The following is a 12530-nucleotide window of genomic DNA, read 5'->3' on the forward strand; positions in this document are numbered from 1 at the left end:
TGTGCCATTTTTTTTTTTGCACGCACAGAACCTTCCCTTTAATTACTGGACTTACTGGTGACAACTTGACAAACAATACATTTGCACACAAATGTCTCATTTAGGATAGGAGGCATCTAGGGAGATCCTGTCTGGAGCCTCCGCATTAATCAAAGCCATCTGTTCACATTGAAAGCTTTATTGAAACCCAGCCATCACAGCCTGGTTTATCCTTCTCCAGATGAACAATTGCTTTGCCTAAAGGCTGGCATGAAGAGGGTTTTAAGATGGAGAAATTGCACAGTGCTTGTTGTGCATTAACCTTGGACAATATAGTGCTTCTTCCTTTGTGAAAACAAAACACTTATATCTGCTACTTGTTTGGTATCTAAAAGCAAATCTACATATTTTTTAATTCTATATTTTTATCATGTGAACTTCAATTTCCATACAGCTCTAGCAGGGGACAGATGCATTGACATTTCCCTTTCTCCTCTTTCATTAAGGAAGAAAACTGATCTGCGGGTTTTCATAACCAGGCTCCAATTCCCTTTCCCTCAAATATTTATGAGTAATATGTCAGCAGGCCAAAGGCAACTGTACCTTTTCCGAGCCCATGTCCCGTCTTACCCTCTTTTCCACCACATATACAGTGGGGCATAGATACTGTGGCGGCAAAACTGCAATGCATTTTTATGCAGTTGAGAATATAATGACTTTCATGAGAACACACTTGACATGAAAGGCACTAATGATCCTCTCTCTCAGGAAGGTACAAGTGGCCAAATGATTGTTGTATGTGTGACTGTCACATCTTTTCATATTAATAAATCCACAGGATTGTGTCTTTTGCTGTCAATGTAACCTGCTGGTACAGAGAGAACAGCCAACTGATGGTGGATCCAAACAAATCTCTTCTTCTTCTCCATCCATTCCCGTGAGAGTCTTTTTCAAGATGCCAGCCTGCGCTGCAAAAATGCCAATCCTAAATAATTCAATCCAGTGCTGAGTCTTAAAAGTTTGCTTTCCTTAAAGCAAGATAACAAATATCCCACCGGGGAGATTCACTGTAACTACTGTATATACTGTAGGTCTGCAGTAGCTTCAGTAAATCGCAGCTATTAGTGTAGGTGTCACCATTTCCATTCCATGCCCCAATACTGATTCTAGGTTGTCACAACCAAATGAGCTGGACTGATGGGAAAATATTTCAGGGAGAAGCATGCATGCCGAGGTCATGCTGCTTATTCAGTGGCATAGCCTGAAGCAAGAAATAATTGGACACAATCACACAGTTATAGCAGAGAAGCACGGCGTGACATGCTGTATCATCTGGTTATGAGTTTTAAAATAACTCTCTTTTTAAAACAAGAATGTAATGGTCAAGTAATTTCACTCAACTCTCAATTCAGATTTGTAAGACTTTTCTCTCCTTTGTTCATTCTTTCATCCAACTATGCTTTAGGCATAGCTGTAGCCAGGATTTTGTGTCTCCTCCTACACATAAAAAACACAGTTTTGAAGAGATCTGAACTTTTTCAGATTTTGATATGTTTCCCTGTTCCATTAATCCATTAATTTTGTGTGTAAATTTCTAAAGTTGTATGTCTCACAAATTTTCTAGTTGTTGCTCTAAAAGCCATCGTCTAAGATTGGTCACTACTACTGACAGCGCTTGAATACAACAGTATACACAGCTGTTCCTGGTCTCTCTCTCTTCTCTCTCCCCCATTACTCTCCTCTCAACTCAAACTGTCAAGGCAGGTGGCCACCGGCCCTGAGTCCGGTTCTGCTCGACGTTTCTTCCTGTTTTTCTCTCCACTGTCACCAAATGCTTGCTCATGGTGGGAAACGCTGGGTTTAAAGTACCTTGAGATAATCTATGTTATGATTTGGCATTATATTAATAAAATTAATTGATTGGATAGAATCATATAAAATTACACCTCAGCCGCCCAAATCCCCTGGAATAAATGGGTTCTGTGATATCAATGGTACCTACAACCCCGGTTTTAAGTTTCCACAAATGCATCACGGGATCATACATGGGCTGTGCATGCTGCACACTTGCTTTTGTCCATAATTACTTTACAAGGACAGGTGGTCGCAATTAATGAGAGACTTCCATTCCAAGGCAGAGCATGTTCTTTCCTTGGAGATGAAAAGGTCATAAGAGGACAGAGGAAGCATTTATCCTACATGCAGGTCAGAACCTGCCTGAGGTAGGCTAACATCTGTTAAATATAATTTACAAGGCAAGTTTTCATATACAAATGTAAAACAAAACATGGCAAGGTTTTCCACAATCATTTACAGAACAAAACGTCACTGGCCTTGAAACTGAAGTCCTCACGAACAGTTGAGCACAAGTGATCCGCCCCTGCTCCTCATTTGTACCCCTATGACAAGTATGGACAGTGTGTGTAAAGTTTTTGTCACTTTTCTTTGACCCCCACTGTATGTAGCAGCTTTAAGGTCACTTTGTTGTAGTCAGTGTAGTATTTTTCTGGGTTGTCATTTCATCAAGAGTTACAAGTTGATAATGTGGTATTTTAATCAAGGTTGTCCAAATCCTACCAAATCAGTTGTACTTCAGTGTCTGCTTTTTGTCCACTGTTACATCCTTCGTGCAGCAAGATATTCTGGTCCTAATTTGTAATGTATGAGTTCAGAGAATGGTCAATGACCATGGAAAAAGCGAACAGCTTGTAAATTGAATCCTGTTGCAGTAATGTGTTAAATCCACATGGGGGCGGTGTGTGTGCTCTTATGAACACATGGAAATTTGCATGGGCTCAATCTGACTCATGGGTTAGAAGCAACATTACAAGTGGTGTGATTTGCTTGTTAGCCTCAGGCTTGTTAGCCCTGCAGCAAAAGGCCTCTAGTAGTAAGACCTGTCTGTGGTCTTTTCATAGAGTTACAGCATATTATTGACTCATATCTGCATGAATATTATCACCATGTAGCTTGGAGCTACAGAAGGGACAGTGAAAGGGAGAAAATTTTTTTTTTTACAGTTATCAAAGGATGTCAGGAGTCATCACTGAGTTTAGATACCCAGTGGTAGAGTGAAAAAGGCCAGTAACTGTATGCTTGTATCTTCTTCCAGCCCATTCATTATAAGCTGAGCTGCTCCAGGCCATCTGACCTTTTGGCTGCCGCCTGATACCCTCCGCCTACAATTTATAGCAAATACAATGACACAGACACACAGACTCTGGGTTTGAAACCAATTCACCTTTATTAGAAGAAGTAGGGGTATTTTAAAAAAAAAAACAAAAGCAAAACAAAAACATGAAAATGTTAAGGCCTCTCGAGAAAGGTAGGGATTTAGACAACAGACTGTGATTTGTCCAACCTCCGTTCGTCCTCTGAGTAGCGTCGGAAAGTCTCTCCCAGCAAAGGCTCCAAGGCCTCGGCCGAGCGGTAGGAATGGGAACGCACAGCACAGGCGATGACACCACCCACCACTGCCACCACCAGCACCGCCACAACGACAGCTATGGTGATGATCTCAGATAGGGTGTAGGGAGGAGCTATGGAAAAGGAAAGGAACGTCATTTGAGGTACCTGGGTTTTGTGTGTGTATGTACATGTATGCGTGCTGCAACTCACCTGGCCACTGGACCTCGTAGGAGTACCCCAAGTTTTCTGGGGCAGAGACAAACATCTCAGCATTGGTGACAGGGGGCCAAAAAGGAACCATGTTGAACTTGCGGTTGTGCCCAATAGGAGCATTCTCCTCAGGATACACTATTTCACCTGCGGGATGAGAAAAATAGGTTTATCCATATATTCATCCTTCAAAGTGAGTTATGTTTCTGTATCTGCATCTAGTTCAGTCTGCATGTACCTGGTTGGTGCCTGCGGAGCCACTCGTCAAAGACTGCGTCGGTGAAGGTGTGTAGCAGGACAAAGATGGGATCATTGGGCGAGAGGTGAGTCTGTCCACCTGTCCCGTTGAGGAAGAGGTGGGCCAGGTTGTGGAGGCTGCGGATCACCGGGTCGTACATCCCCTGTGGGGCGCTGTAGCCTAGAAAATACGGAAAAACAAAGCCATTAAATGAAAGCACCGATTTACTAACACTAGGAGCAACAAATGCTGTGTTGGAGCTAACCATATGTACATGTGGGTGGAGGATTTAGTCTGTGTGCGTGTCTCTGGCTTTGTATTTGTATCTGTGCAGTCACACAGTACTTCAGTAGCTCGGTAGTGTGAGCTGAGAACTGAATAGCGTCCTTAAGGTGATTGGAGGATGTTAAATCTTAAGTGCTGCTTTGATTCTGACCCTTGAAGCAAAACTATGCACCTTCAATGGTGTTCCTGAAGCTCTCGGAGGAGGTGGAGTAGTAAGGAGGCGTGTCGAAGGTGTTGAGCTCCAGACAGTCCAACACATCCCGGGGCTCCGGCAGTCTCTGCACCATGGGTCGCGCAACGTTGCCTGCTGGGTTCCTCCTGATGGGAGTGGTTTCTGTGCCTGGGTGATAAGGACAGAGCCCGAGCTGGTGTTATCTAACTGAAGAGAAATATAATTAGCTCTACACTCAGAGAAAAGATAACAATGACAGTTTTTTGGTTAGTGGAGAGCTCAGATTGTAGTTCAGAATCATGCCAGTGGTCCCCACAGAAATGGAATGAAAGATGATTAGAAATGTTGTATTATTTAACCACTTTCTAATTCTATGTGGGAGACTAGACTGGTCTGATCAGTCTTAAACATGACAGGATGGCAGTTTTCTTTTTTAATTATTCACTAAAAGTCAACAGTAGTGGGGGGGGGGGGGCTCTGTGACTGAACAGAAGTTTTTTTCTTTTTTTTCTCTTGCGTGCACGATATCTTTCTTTCTTTTTTGCGCTTTCTCCCCTACGCACACACGAGCGTACAGAGAGCTACATAACTGAGTCGTCTGCCTGTTTGAAGACTATTCCCTCAGATCAAAGGAACCAGTAGACTGCTAGATTCCTGTCTTCAACAAGCACATGCATAAATAAGGCAACCCCCCTAACCCATTTAAGGAGATGTTGCTTGTTGATGCAGGAAATACCAGGACCGTCATGATTCCCTAGGGGGATTAATGAGACAGCTCACTCACATATTGGCCACTCACATGTTCTACCTGTGACTGAATTTCCTCAGCTTTTTCCTAATGTACATGCAGTTTTTCAAAAGGGACCCCCTTTCAAGTGTTTGTGGTGGAGCACTGTGGTGAAAGCGGATTGACATTCTTCATTATTCCACAATTCCAGATGAAAAAGTGATACTGCACAAATAAGACATGTTTGAAAACTGAAGGAAAGGTAGTGAGTCAGGGTTGTTATCTGGTGCCAGTGTGGAATAAATCCAATCCCTGCTAATCTGATCACCTAAAGTCTAGTTTATTACAGTTTTACACAGAGTTCTCTTATTCAAGTCTAAACCGCTTGATCCATTGGGAATTAACACTTGAAAAACTACTGTATGTTCTGATGTCTGCTGTGGAGAAATTACGGTCACTGAATCAAAAATGTTTCAAAATACAGTGTTTTAAGATGCACTCATCAACTCAGAGGGCAAAGTTTAACCAGAAGAGTAGTTTCAAACAAACTGTAGTAATAGCGAGCAATATCCTATGCAGCACAACAGCTGTGTGGTATTATTTATAACAGCTAATGTTCTACATGCTCTCTTTATGAGCTCTTTGCCCTCTTTTCTGATGCAGCTGAGACTACGCTGTATATCAACACCGCTCTCTTGCAGACTGAGATATGGCGTGTGGTTCTGTGACTGTCCTCACTGTTGCAGATGGTGCCCAAAGAGTCGTAGTCATCCACACTCTCACAGATGACCCTCCACTGGGAGAATACGGAATTGGAGCTAATGGAGTTCATGTCAAAGGTGCTCCTGGCTCCCAGCAAGTCGTCGGTGCAGATGTCGCACTCGCTGCCTCCGATGGCAAAGTTCCAGTATGGCAGGGCGAAGGTGGGGTCACTCAGCATGTCCTGCAAAAAATGAATAAAGGAAGAAGGCAGGTGTTTGTGGATGGATTGACTGATAAATGTGTATATAAAGAAGACATTTCAAGCTCCTTCTCACTTTCTTTGCACTTTAAACACCACATTTTTTCACCACTTTGCACATTTTTATACCATTTTCTCCTACTTTCCATCTCAGTATATTTTTCTTTTACCTCTGTCTGTTCTCCTCCCTACCTGCTCCCCCTTCTCCTCTTGGATAGTGTCTCCGTCTCTTCAAATCGCCAAACTCTTTCTATTCCTCCTCACTCCCTTCATCAAAACAAGGGCCGAAAAACCTCCTCTCCTTCCTCTTTTTCTTTCCACTATCCTCCTCCTTCACTCTCTATTCTCTGTACTCACTTGCATGTCTCTCTCCAGTTGCAGCAGATGAAAACGGTGCCAAGTGACAAAGCCTGGGCCCTCGTGGGAGAAGTCTACACCTCCAAAGCTGGTCTGACCTGGCCCCAGGAAGGTTTTACTAACGGAGTAGTAGTGGCTCCAAACAAAGTAGTTGTAAATAGTGATGTTCTCAAACTGCGGAGTGTTTCCATCGGGCCCAAAAACCTCCTGGTACCTAAAGAGGGAAGGAAAACATGTCACCTTGTTTATTGTTCCTCCAAGATAGCATTTGCCAATGCAGAAACATTCTCCAAAAGTCACCTTGATAGATTAGAGTGAGAGGATGTAGGTTTTTAGGGGAACTACAAATTGGTAGACACTGAATTTACATTTTATTTCTGTATGCAGCTGCCTAGCGGGACTGTATCTAAGAACCTGAGTATGGCCATTAATGGAGGAGAAGTTTAATTTTTTGATTAGGAGGTTAAAAGGGTTCTTTTACCTGCAGCTGAGAATTGCTTCAAAAATTAATCTACTACAATCCTCAGATGATTTGGAAGGAGGTTATTCACAGATTTATGCTCTGTTACTTAGAAGACTATAAATCCCTTTACTCCCGCCTAAGCTGATAATGTCCTCTTCCACCTGCAGCTTAAAAAGAAAGCTGCCATGAGAAATTTTACGATTTTACTGATAATTTTCAAAACACAGCATGGGTTCACCCATGGCTATATTACTGAGCTTTCAACTGCCAGACTGAACAAGACTGAGCGTACAGGTCCTCGGGCAAAGCTCGGCTGTTTGTTCTACAGTCATGATACAAGAGCAAAGACTGGCTGAGTAAAGATCAATTTCCTTTTGAAATTAGGTCATTAAATTAAATTTTAAGTACACTTAGCATTATTTTTTATTATAATAAAGCCTATACAGAATAATTAGAATTATGTTACCATAAAAATGCTTATGTACCGTCTTGTACAGATGACCAGGTTAGGGTGGACAGTCCTCTTAGCTTGGTCCAAAGCATTCACAAATGCCTGCTTCTCAGATGTGCTCATCTGCATGATATTCCTCCTCACTGCAGTGAGGTTAATGGGGTAGAGGAAGACAGGAGGGCAGGAAGAGAGAGAATGAGGGGTTGTTGTGTTGTGGGAGGAACGAAAGAAGAGAGGAGAAAGGAAAATGTTATTAAAAATTAACATAGACATTTCCTTTCCCTGACAATGAATGCAGCCTTCATTCCCTTGGCTGATGTATCTTTGTATGTCTTTGAGGCCCACTGAGATCTCAAAGGGTACAGTAGAAGACAGACGTTGAGTTTTCTAGGTCACCAATGCTGAGTTTGGACAGCATTCATTCTCTTACCGACAGAGATCCTCTGATCACAGTTTGGTCCAGTTAGCCCATGTCGGCATTGCCCACAGTTGTAGCCACTGAAATTCCCATTACACTGGCAAGTGCGGTTGAAAAATCTCAGCGGCCACCTTTCTCTGTCATCTCGCCCTGCATAAGGGTACTGGGGTCCGTGGCGCCGGTTGTCTGCCGCAATGGCCACACACTGTCCCCTCCCGGTGCTGGAGCCACACTCGTCCCCTGCCACCCCAGTAAGGGATGGGCAGCACTGGCCGCTCTGCAGCCCCGCGGGGGTTACACAGTCCCGGGGGAACTGGGCCAACGTTAGGGTGGCACACAGGGTCACCACCAGGAGACCTGCTCTCCACATGCTATGAATTTAAGAAACACAGCGAGAGAGTAGACATGTTTTAAATGTTGAAAATGATTGTTTTACATCCATCCAGCCATCTTTTTATGAACCACTTATAATGCTCAGGGTTGTAAGGGGCTGGAGCCTATCCCAGCCCACATTTGGTAAGATGAAGACAAAAAAATTCAATACACTGCAGACATACACTTCAATTAAGCTCAAGAACAACACACTCAGTTTGTGATCTCTTGTTAAAGCCAATTGTCGTAACATTATTCTGAAGCTTTACTTCTTACATGCCCCTGCAAACAGTGCGAGTCATTATTCATAATTCAGAAATCCATTAGCTTTCAACTCTTACAAGTTCAGAAAAGCTTTCAACAGTATACGGCTAGAGATGATTTGTTTCAACCTCTTTTGTAGCTAGATTTGCCTGTCTTTTGAAGCGTATTGAATAGGAATGAATGAAGAAGAGACTAATAATTTGGCAGGAGCAATTATTTACAAAAAAACTGTGATAACAACCACCCAAGTAAAGTTACCAATAAAAAATAAACTTGGAAAAAAGTGTTTTATGTGTTGCACTTTTGCAGAGATACAGCAAATTGCGAATGACTGAATGCACTACTTTTGTTAAGATTATGATAATTCTCAGCCAGTGCAAGATGGACTGTTTTGTGGCATCCTGTTGTATATCATCTGAAATAAAACTTTTCATTTTTTAATTTTGCCACTAGCTTAACTGTACAGTAGCCTGATGTTCACTTTGAGTTTGTAAATGGTGCTGAAGCAGTCATTCACACTGTGAAGTTGTAAGACTTATTGCATTCTGCAGTTCATTATGTGAAAAAGTGTCAGTGTAATGTGTTGCCCCTACCTCTGGCTGTGCATGCTGCTCCTCTCTGTCCGCAGAATTGTAGCCCCCCAAGAGTCGGCCCATTCCCCTCTCCTGGCTTAAATAGCTATCGAGCACATGACCAGACCTTTCTGGAGATTGTGTAAGCACCTACACACACGCAAACACAGTACACACACAGTACACATGGATACACTTGAGGGTTCAAGTGCTTTCTCAGACACTCATTCACATGCCTTGTGATCATAACCCAAATGACGCCAGTCTGTGTGGTCAATCAGACAATGAAAGATTCAACTGTGAGATAGCATTCATGCTTAAGTCATACTTGAGTGAATTTACTCACTTTCAGTGAAGTAAAAACATGGTAATGGTTTGTTATCTGTGGAGGCTGACAGCTGTCTTGGGAAAAGTTCTTGATAATTTGTGCTCACAAATTAGTCATTTGTTCCCTGTAATTACTTAATTTCTGTGCTTCAATTATCAAGAGTTTAAACCGTACGTTTCAGAGCAACTACAGAAAAATCCATACTGCAAGGCAAGAAGGAAAGAACACAGTCAATATTATCATTTTAATTTGATACGCTCAAATCAGAAATGATTATACAAAGGTCAGGAGTTATGTAGAATAAAATTAAATCAAGTTTTAAGCTTCATCTCAATAATGAAAAATGTGTTTTTTTTATTATAGGCAAGTGTTCTACATTTTAATGAGACTGTGCCGAACTGCTAATAAAATGGGAAAATTGTTCATGCTTGCTGCCCCTTTTACATAGTTTTTAACAGCTTTCTACAGCTTGACTTATGTGGTCAGTATGAAAAACCCTGCTTAACAAGCTCATTCTAGCCTAAAGAGCGTACAGACATCAAACTAGATTCATAAGATTTTTTTAATCACATTTACACTCACTCACGCACAGTATTTTAAAGCATGCTCTTCCTGTTCACTCATTCACAGAAGACTGTGCTCACCTGTTCATGTACTCTCCTTCCTCCCTCGCATTCACACATGCCAAATGTGTTACAGTATCTCTTTATGTCAATTTACACATACACTCACTCAGACAGACATACAGTCATACACACCAAATACAGATGTGTTACATATACAATTGTTATTACAGTAGGAATCCAAGGCAGTCTGTGTTGGATTAGGGTTTGAGATAGGGGAATTCATTGGGTGTCTGGGTAAATTGCGATTGGGTGAAGGGGGGAAGAGTGGCTTTTTGGGTTTCATTTAGATACAGTAGGCACAGACAAACAGTTAGACCCCCTAAAGAATGGAAGTCCTGAGGTCTTGTGAGAAGTCTGGTCCTGGTCCAGTGTTGGCCGACTCCTCTCTGGCGCTGGGCGGGAGGTCTGACATGGCTATCGCATGCTCCTCCTCGTGCTGCTCTTTGTTTTGGGCCATGGTTGAGGCCACGTCGGATGGGTCAAGTACTGCTATCCTGGTAGAGAGGAAAATAGGGCAGTTGGCAGAGATTTAACAGTTGTAATGGATAAACAGCAGAAAGGGAAAAGGCAACACTGTTTGTTAGAAAGAATAGGACCTGATAGTGCATGCAATAGGTGCTATTTGATCCTAATGAGGACAAATCTTTGCTTTACACGAAAACAAAGAGACAGGCTCATTCTGATGGGACACTGAAGGTATCAGTTAAATCCAAGCACAACTTGTTTTAGTGTGTTCGTAATGGCTGTCGAATTGCTGTTGAATATGCTGCTGAGAGCAAATGCTGATATTCTCTCTGTAAGGTCTGTTTATTTAATGACCTCACACCAGATGGAGAAGCTTACACACAGTGGTGGAAGGAGATATGCTGGGAGGTAATGACACACCCAGATATTAACAGATCACTTGACATTTTTGACTAATTGCAGGTGACGCTGTCCTTCCGTGAAATCACTTCTAAAAGTGCTGAATACATTTTGATCTAGTTGATTTACCCTGAAAAGTATCCAGACTGCCATCTCCAAAGCATGTTTGTCGAAGTGCTGCATCTTGCCCAGAATTAATTGTTATCATCACTTCCTCTTTCATAATCTGCCATGATGCACAGCAGACTTCTGCCGCCTGCCTGAACATGAAGGGTCCCGGCAAAGTACGAGGTTTGTCAGGTCAGGTTGGGGCTATTTTGTTAAGCTTTCGACATGGATCGTGTTTGGGTTGTTTTGGGTTTGGGTTATTTTATAAAGAAAGTTTATTTCCTTTCTGTCTGTAGCAATTGTCTGCGTACATGCATGTGCACCCAATATGTTGCAAGTAGACAGAAGGAAGAGTGAAAGAAACCAGTGTAGTCAGTTCAGGCTGGAAAGCTAATTGTCAGTAATGATGAAAATAAAGCAAAAATATACAGTAGCTTTGGTTCCTGGGTCAATGTTGGGCAACAGATTTGATAGTAACAGTCGGTTTCAGACATGTCTGGTCTAAGAGAGAATACAATCAGATTTTGTATAATAACTAATTTCAGGAGACTTTTTTTGTTAAATTAACTCGTGGATCAGACTTTTCTTTATCTCACTTTTCTTACTTTCCATAACAAATCCCTACCTCCCCACCATGGCTACATGTGTGATGTACGGTGCTACATATTACCAGGTTCCTAAGAAAAATGACAGAAGTCTAATAATCTAATAATGCAATCTAATAATCTGATAATAATTTCAGATGGCCTGCCACAGGATTGTGCAGCAGTCAAAGTCAGATGGAGGCCTTCCTTGTGATTGAAAATCCTCCATTTAACCATTGTAAATACTGTATAGCAAGTTCAATATAATTGTGAATGAATACTGTGTGCATACTGACATTGTCTGTTCTATTACAACCTGCTTTTCGAATCACAATCCCCTCAATTTTTTAAATGTATATCATATCAGAAAAGGCTAAAGAAGAATGTTTTAGGTTCCAAAATGTAGATGATTTCTGTATGGCTCCTGACTTCCACATTTGATATACAGTACACTCATTCAATTTGCTTGCTTTGCAGCGTAGCTTTTGGCACCATCCTATGTACAAGAAGCAGCCCTTTGTGCCTTTATTGTTCAGATGATACTGCTGCCAAAGATGTGACTTTTAGATACTATTCTAAAAGTGACTTTTGTTGTTTGTTGGCAGTGTTTTTTACTGATTCCCTCCTCCAGTGACAACGGGATTGTCGCTGCTACTATAAAGTCTCTTAACAAGGACACATTTTGAGATGACTCTGTCGACTGTTTAATAATTCAGTGTTACTTTGTTAGCGTCTGTGCTAGGCGTGCATCAGATTTCTCTTTGTGTCTTGCACACTTCCACTTCCACAATATAAACACAACTTTTGTTTCTATACAAAGACTTTCTCAATCTATGTCTTGACATCTGTCCTGTTTTTTCTCATATTTTACACCTACCCTCACCCCTGACTTTCACACAGCCACTCCCGATACACACATGCACACCTTTGGCTTATCATTGATCCAAGCCTGCTAGTCTGATTACGAAAAATAGTGGTATAACCCATTAATGCTCTGGGTTCACAGGACCTGTATGCTCATGTGATGCAGTGGGCAGCCCCCTGAGCACATAACTTACAAAATAGCCAGGAGGGAATCAGCTGAGAAGCACACAACTGGTGGTTCCTATGAACCACAAGTTTTCAGGTCAGTGCACCATGTTT

General features: G+C 42.0%; 1 protein-coding gene across 1 annotated transcript; it reads right to left on the minus strand.

Annotated features, from left to right (window-relative positions):
- Window positions 1–3198: 3198 nt before the first annotated feature.
- tyrp1b (tyrosinase-related protein 1b) lies at window positions 3199–8912 on the minus strand. Its single transcript, XM_040146423.1, has 9 exons — window positions 8899–8912; window positions 7682–8040; window positions 7286–7394; window positions 6338–6551; window positions 5758–5962; window positions 4293–4460; window positions 3836–4015; window positions 3598–3744; window positions 3199–3518 (listed from the first exon to the last, which is right to left on the minus strand). Exons 1-9 carry the CDS (start codon window positions 8910–8912, stop codon window positions 3313–3315), a joined length of 1602 nt encoding a protein of 533 aa, XP_040002357.1. The 3' UTR covers window positions 3199–3312.
- Window positions 8913–12530: the final 3618 nt, after the last annotated feature.

This window comes from Xiphias gladius, chromosome 15 (genome assembly GCF_016859285.1).
Source record: "Xiphias gladius isolate SHS-SW01 ecotype Sanya breed wild chromosome 15, ASM1685928v1, whole genome shotgun sequence".
NCBI lineage: Eukaryota > Metazoa > Chordata > Actinopteri > Istiophoriformes > Xiphiidae > Xiphias > Xiphias gladius.

Coding starts and splice junctions, on each gene's coding strand:
- tyrp1b (XM_040146423.1), bottom strand. Junction 4,461..5,757: donor TTTGGGCACCATCTGCAACA/GTGAGGACAGTC, acceptor CTTATCACCCAG/GCACAGAAACCACTCCCATC. Junction 4,016..4,292: donor CTTCAGGAACACCATTGAAG/GTGCATAGTTTT, acceptor CGTATTTTCTAG/GCTACAGCGCCCCACAGGGG.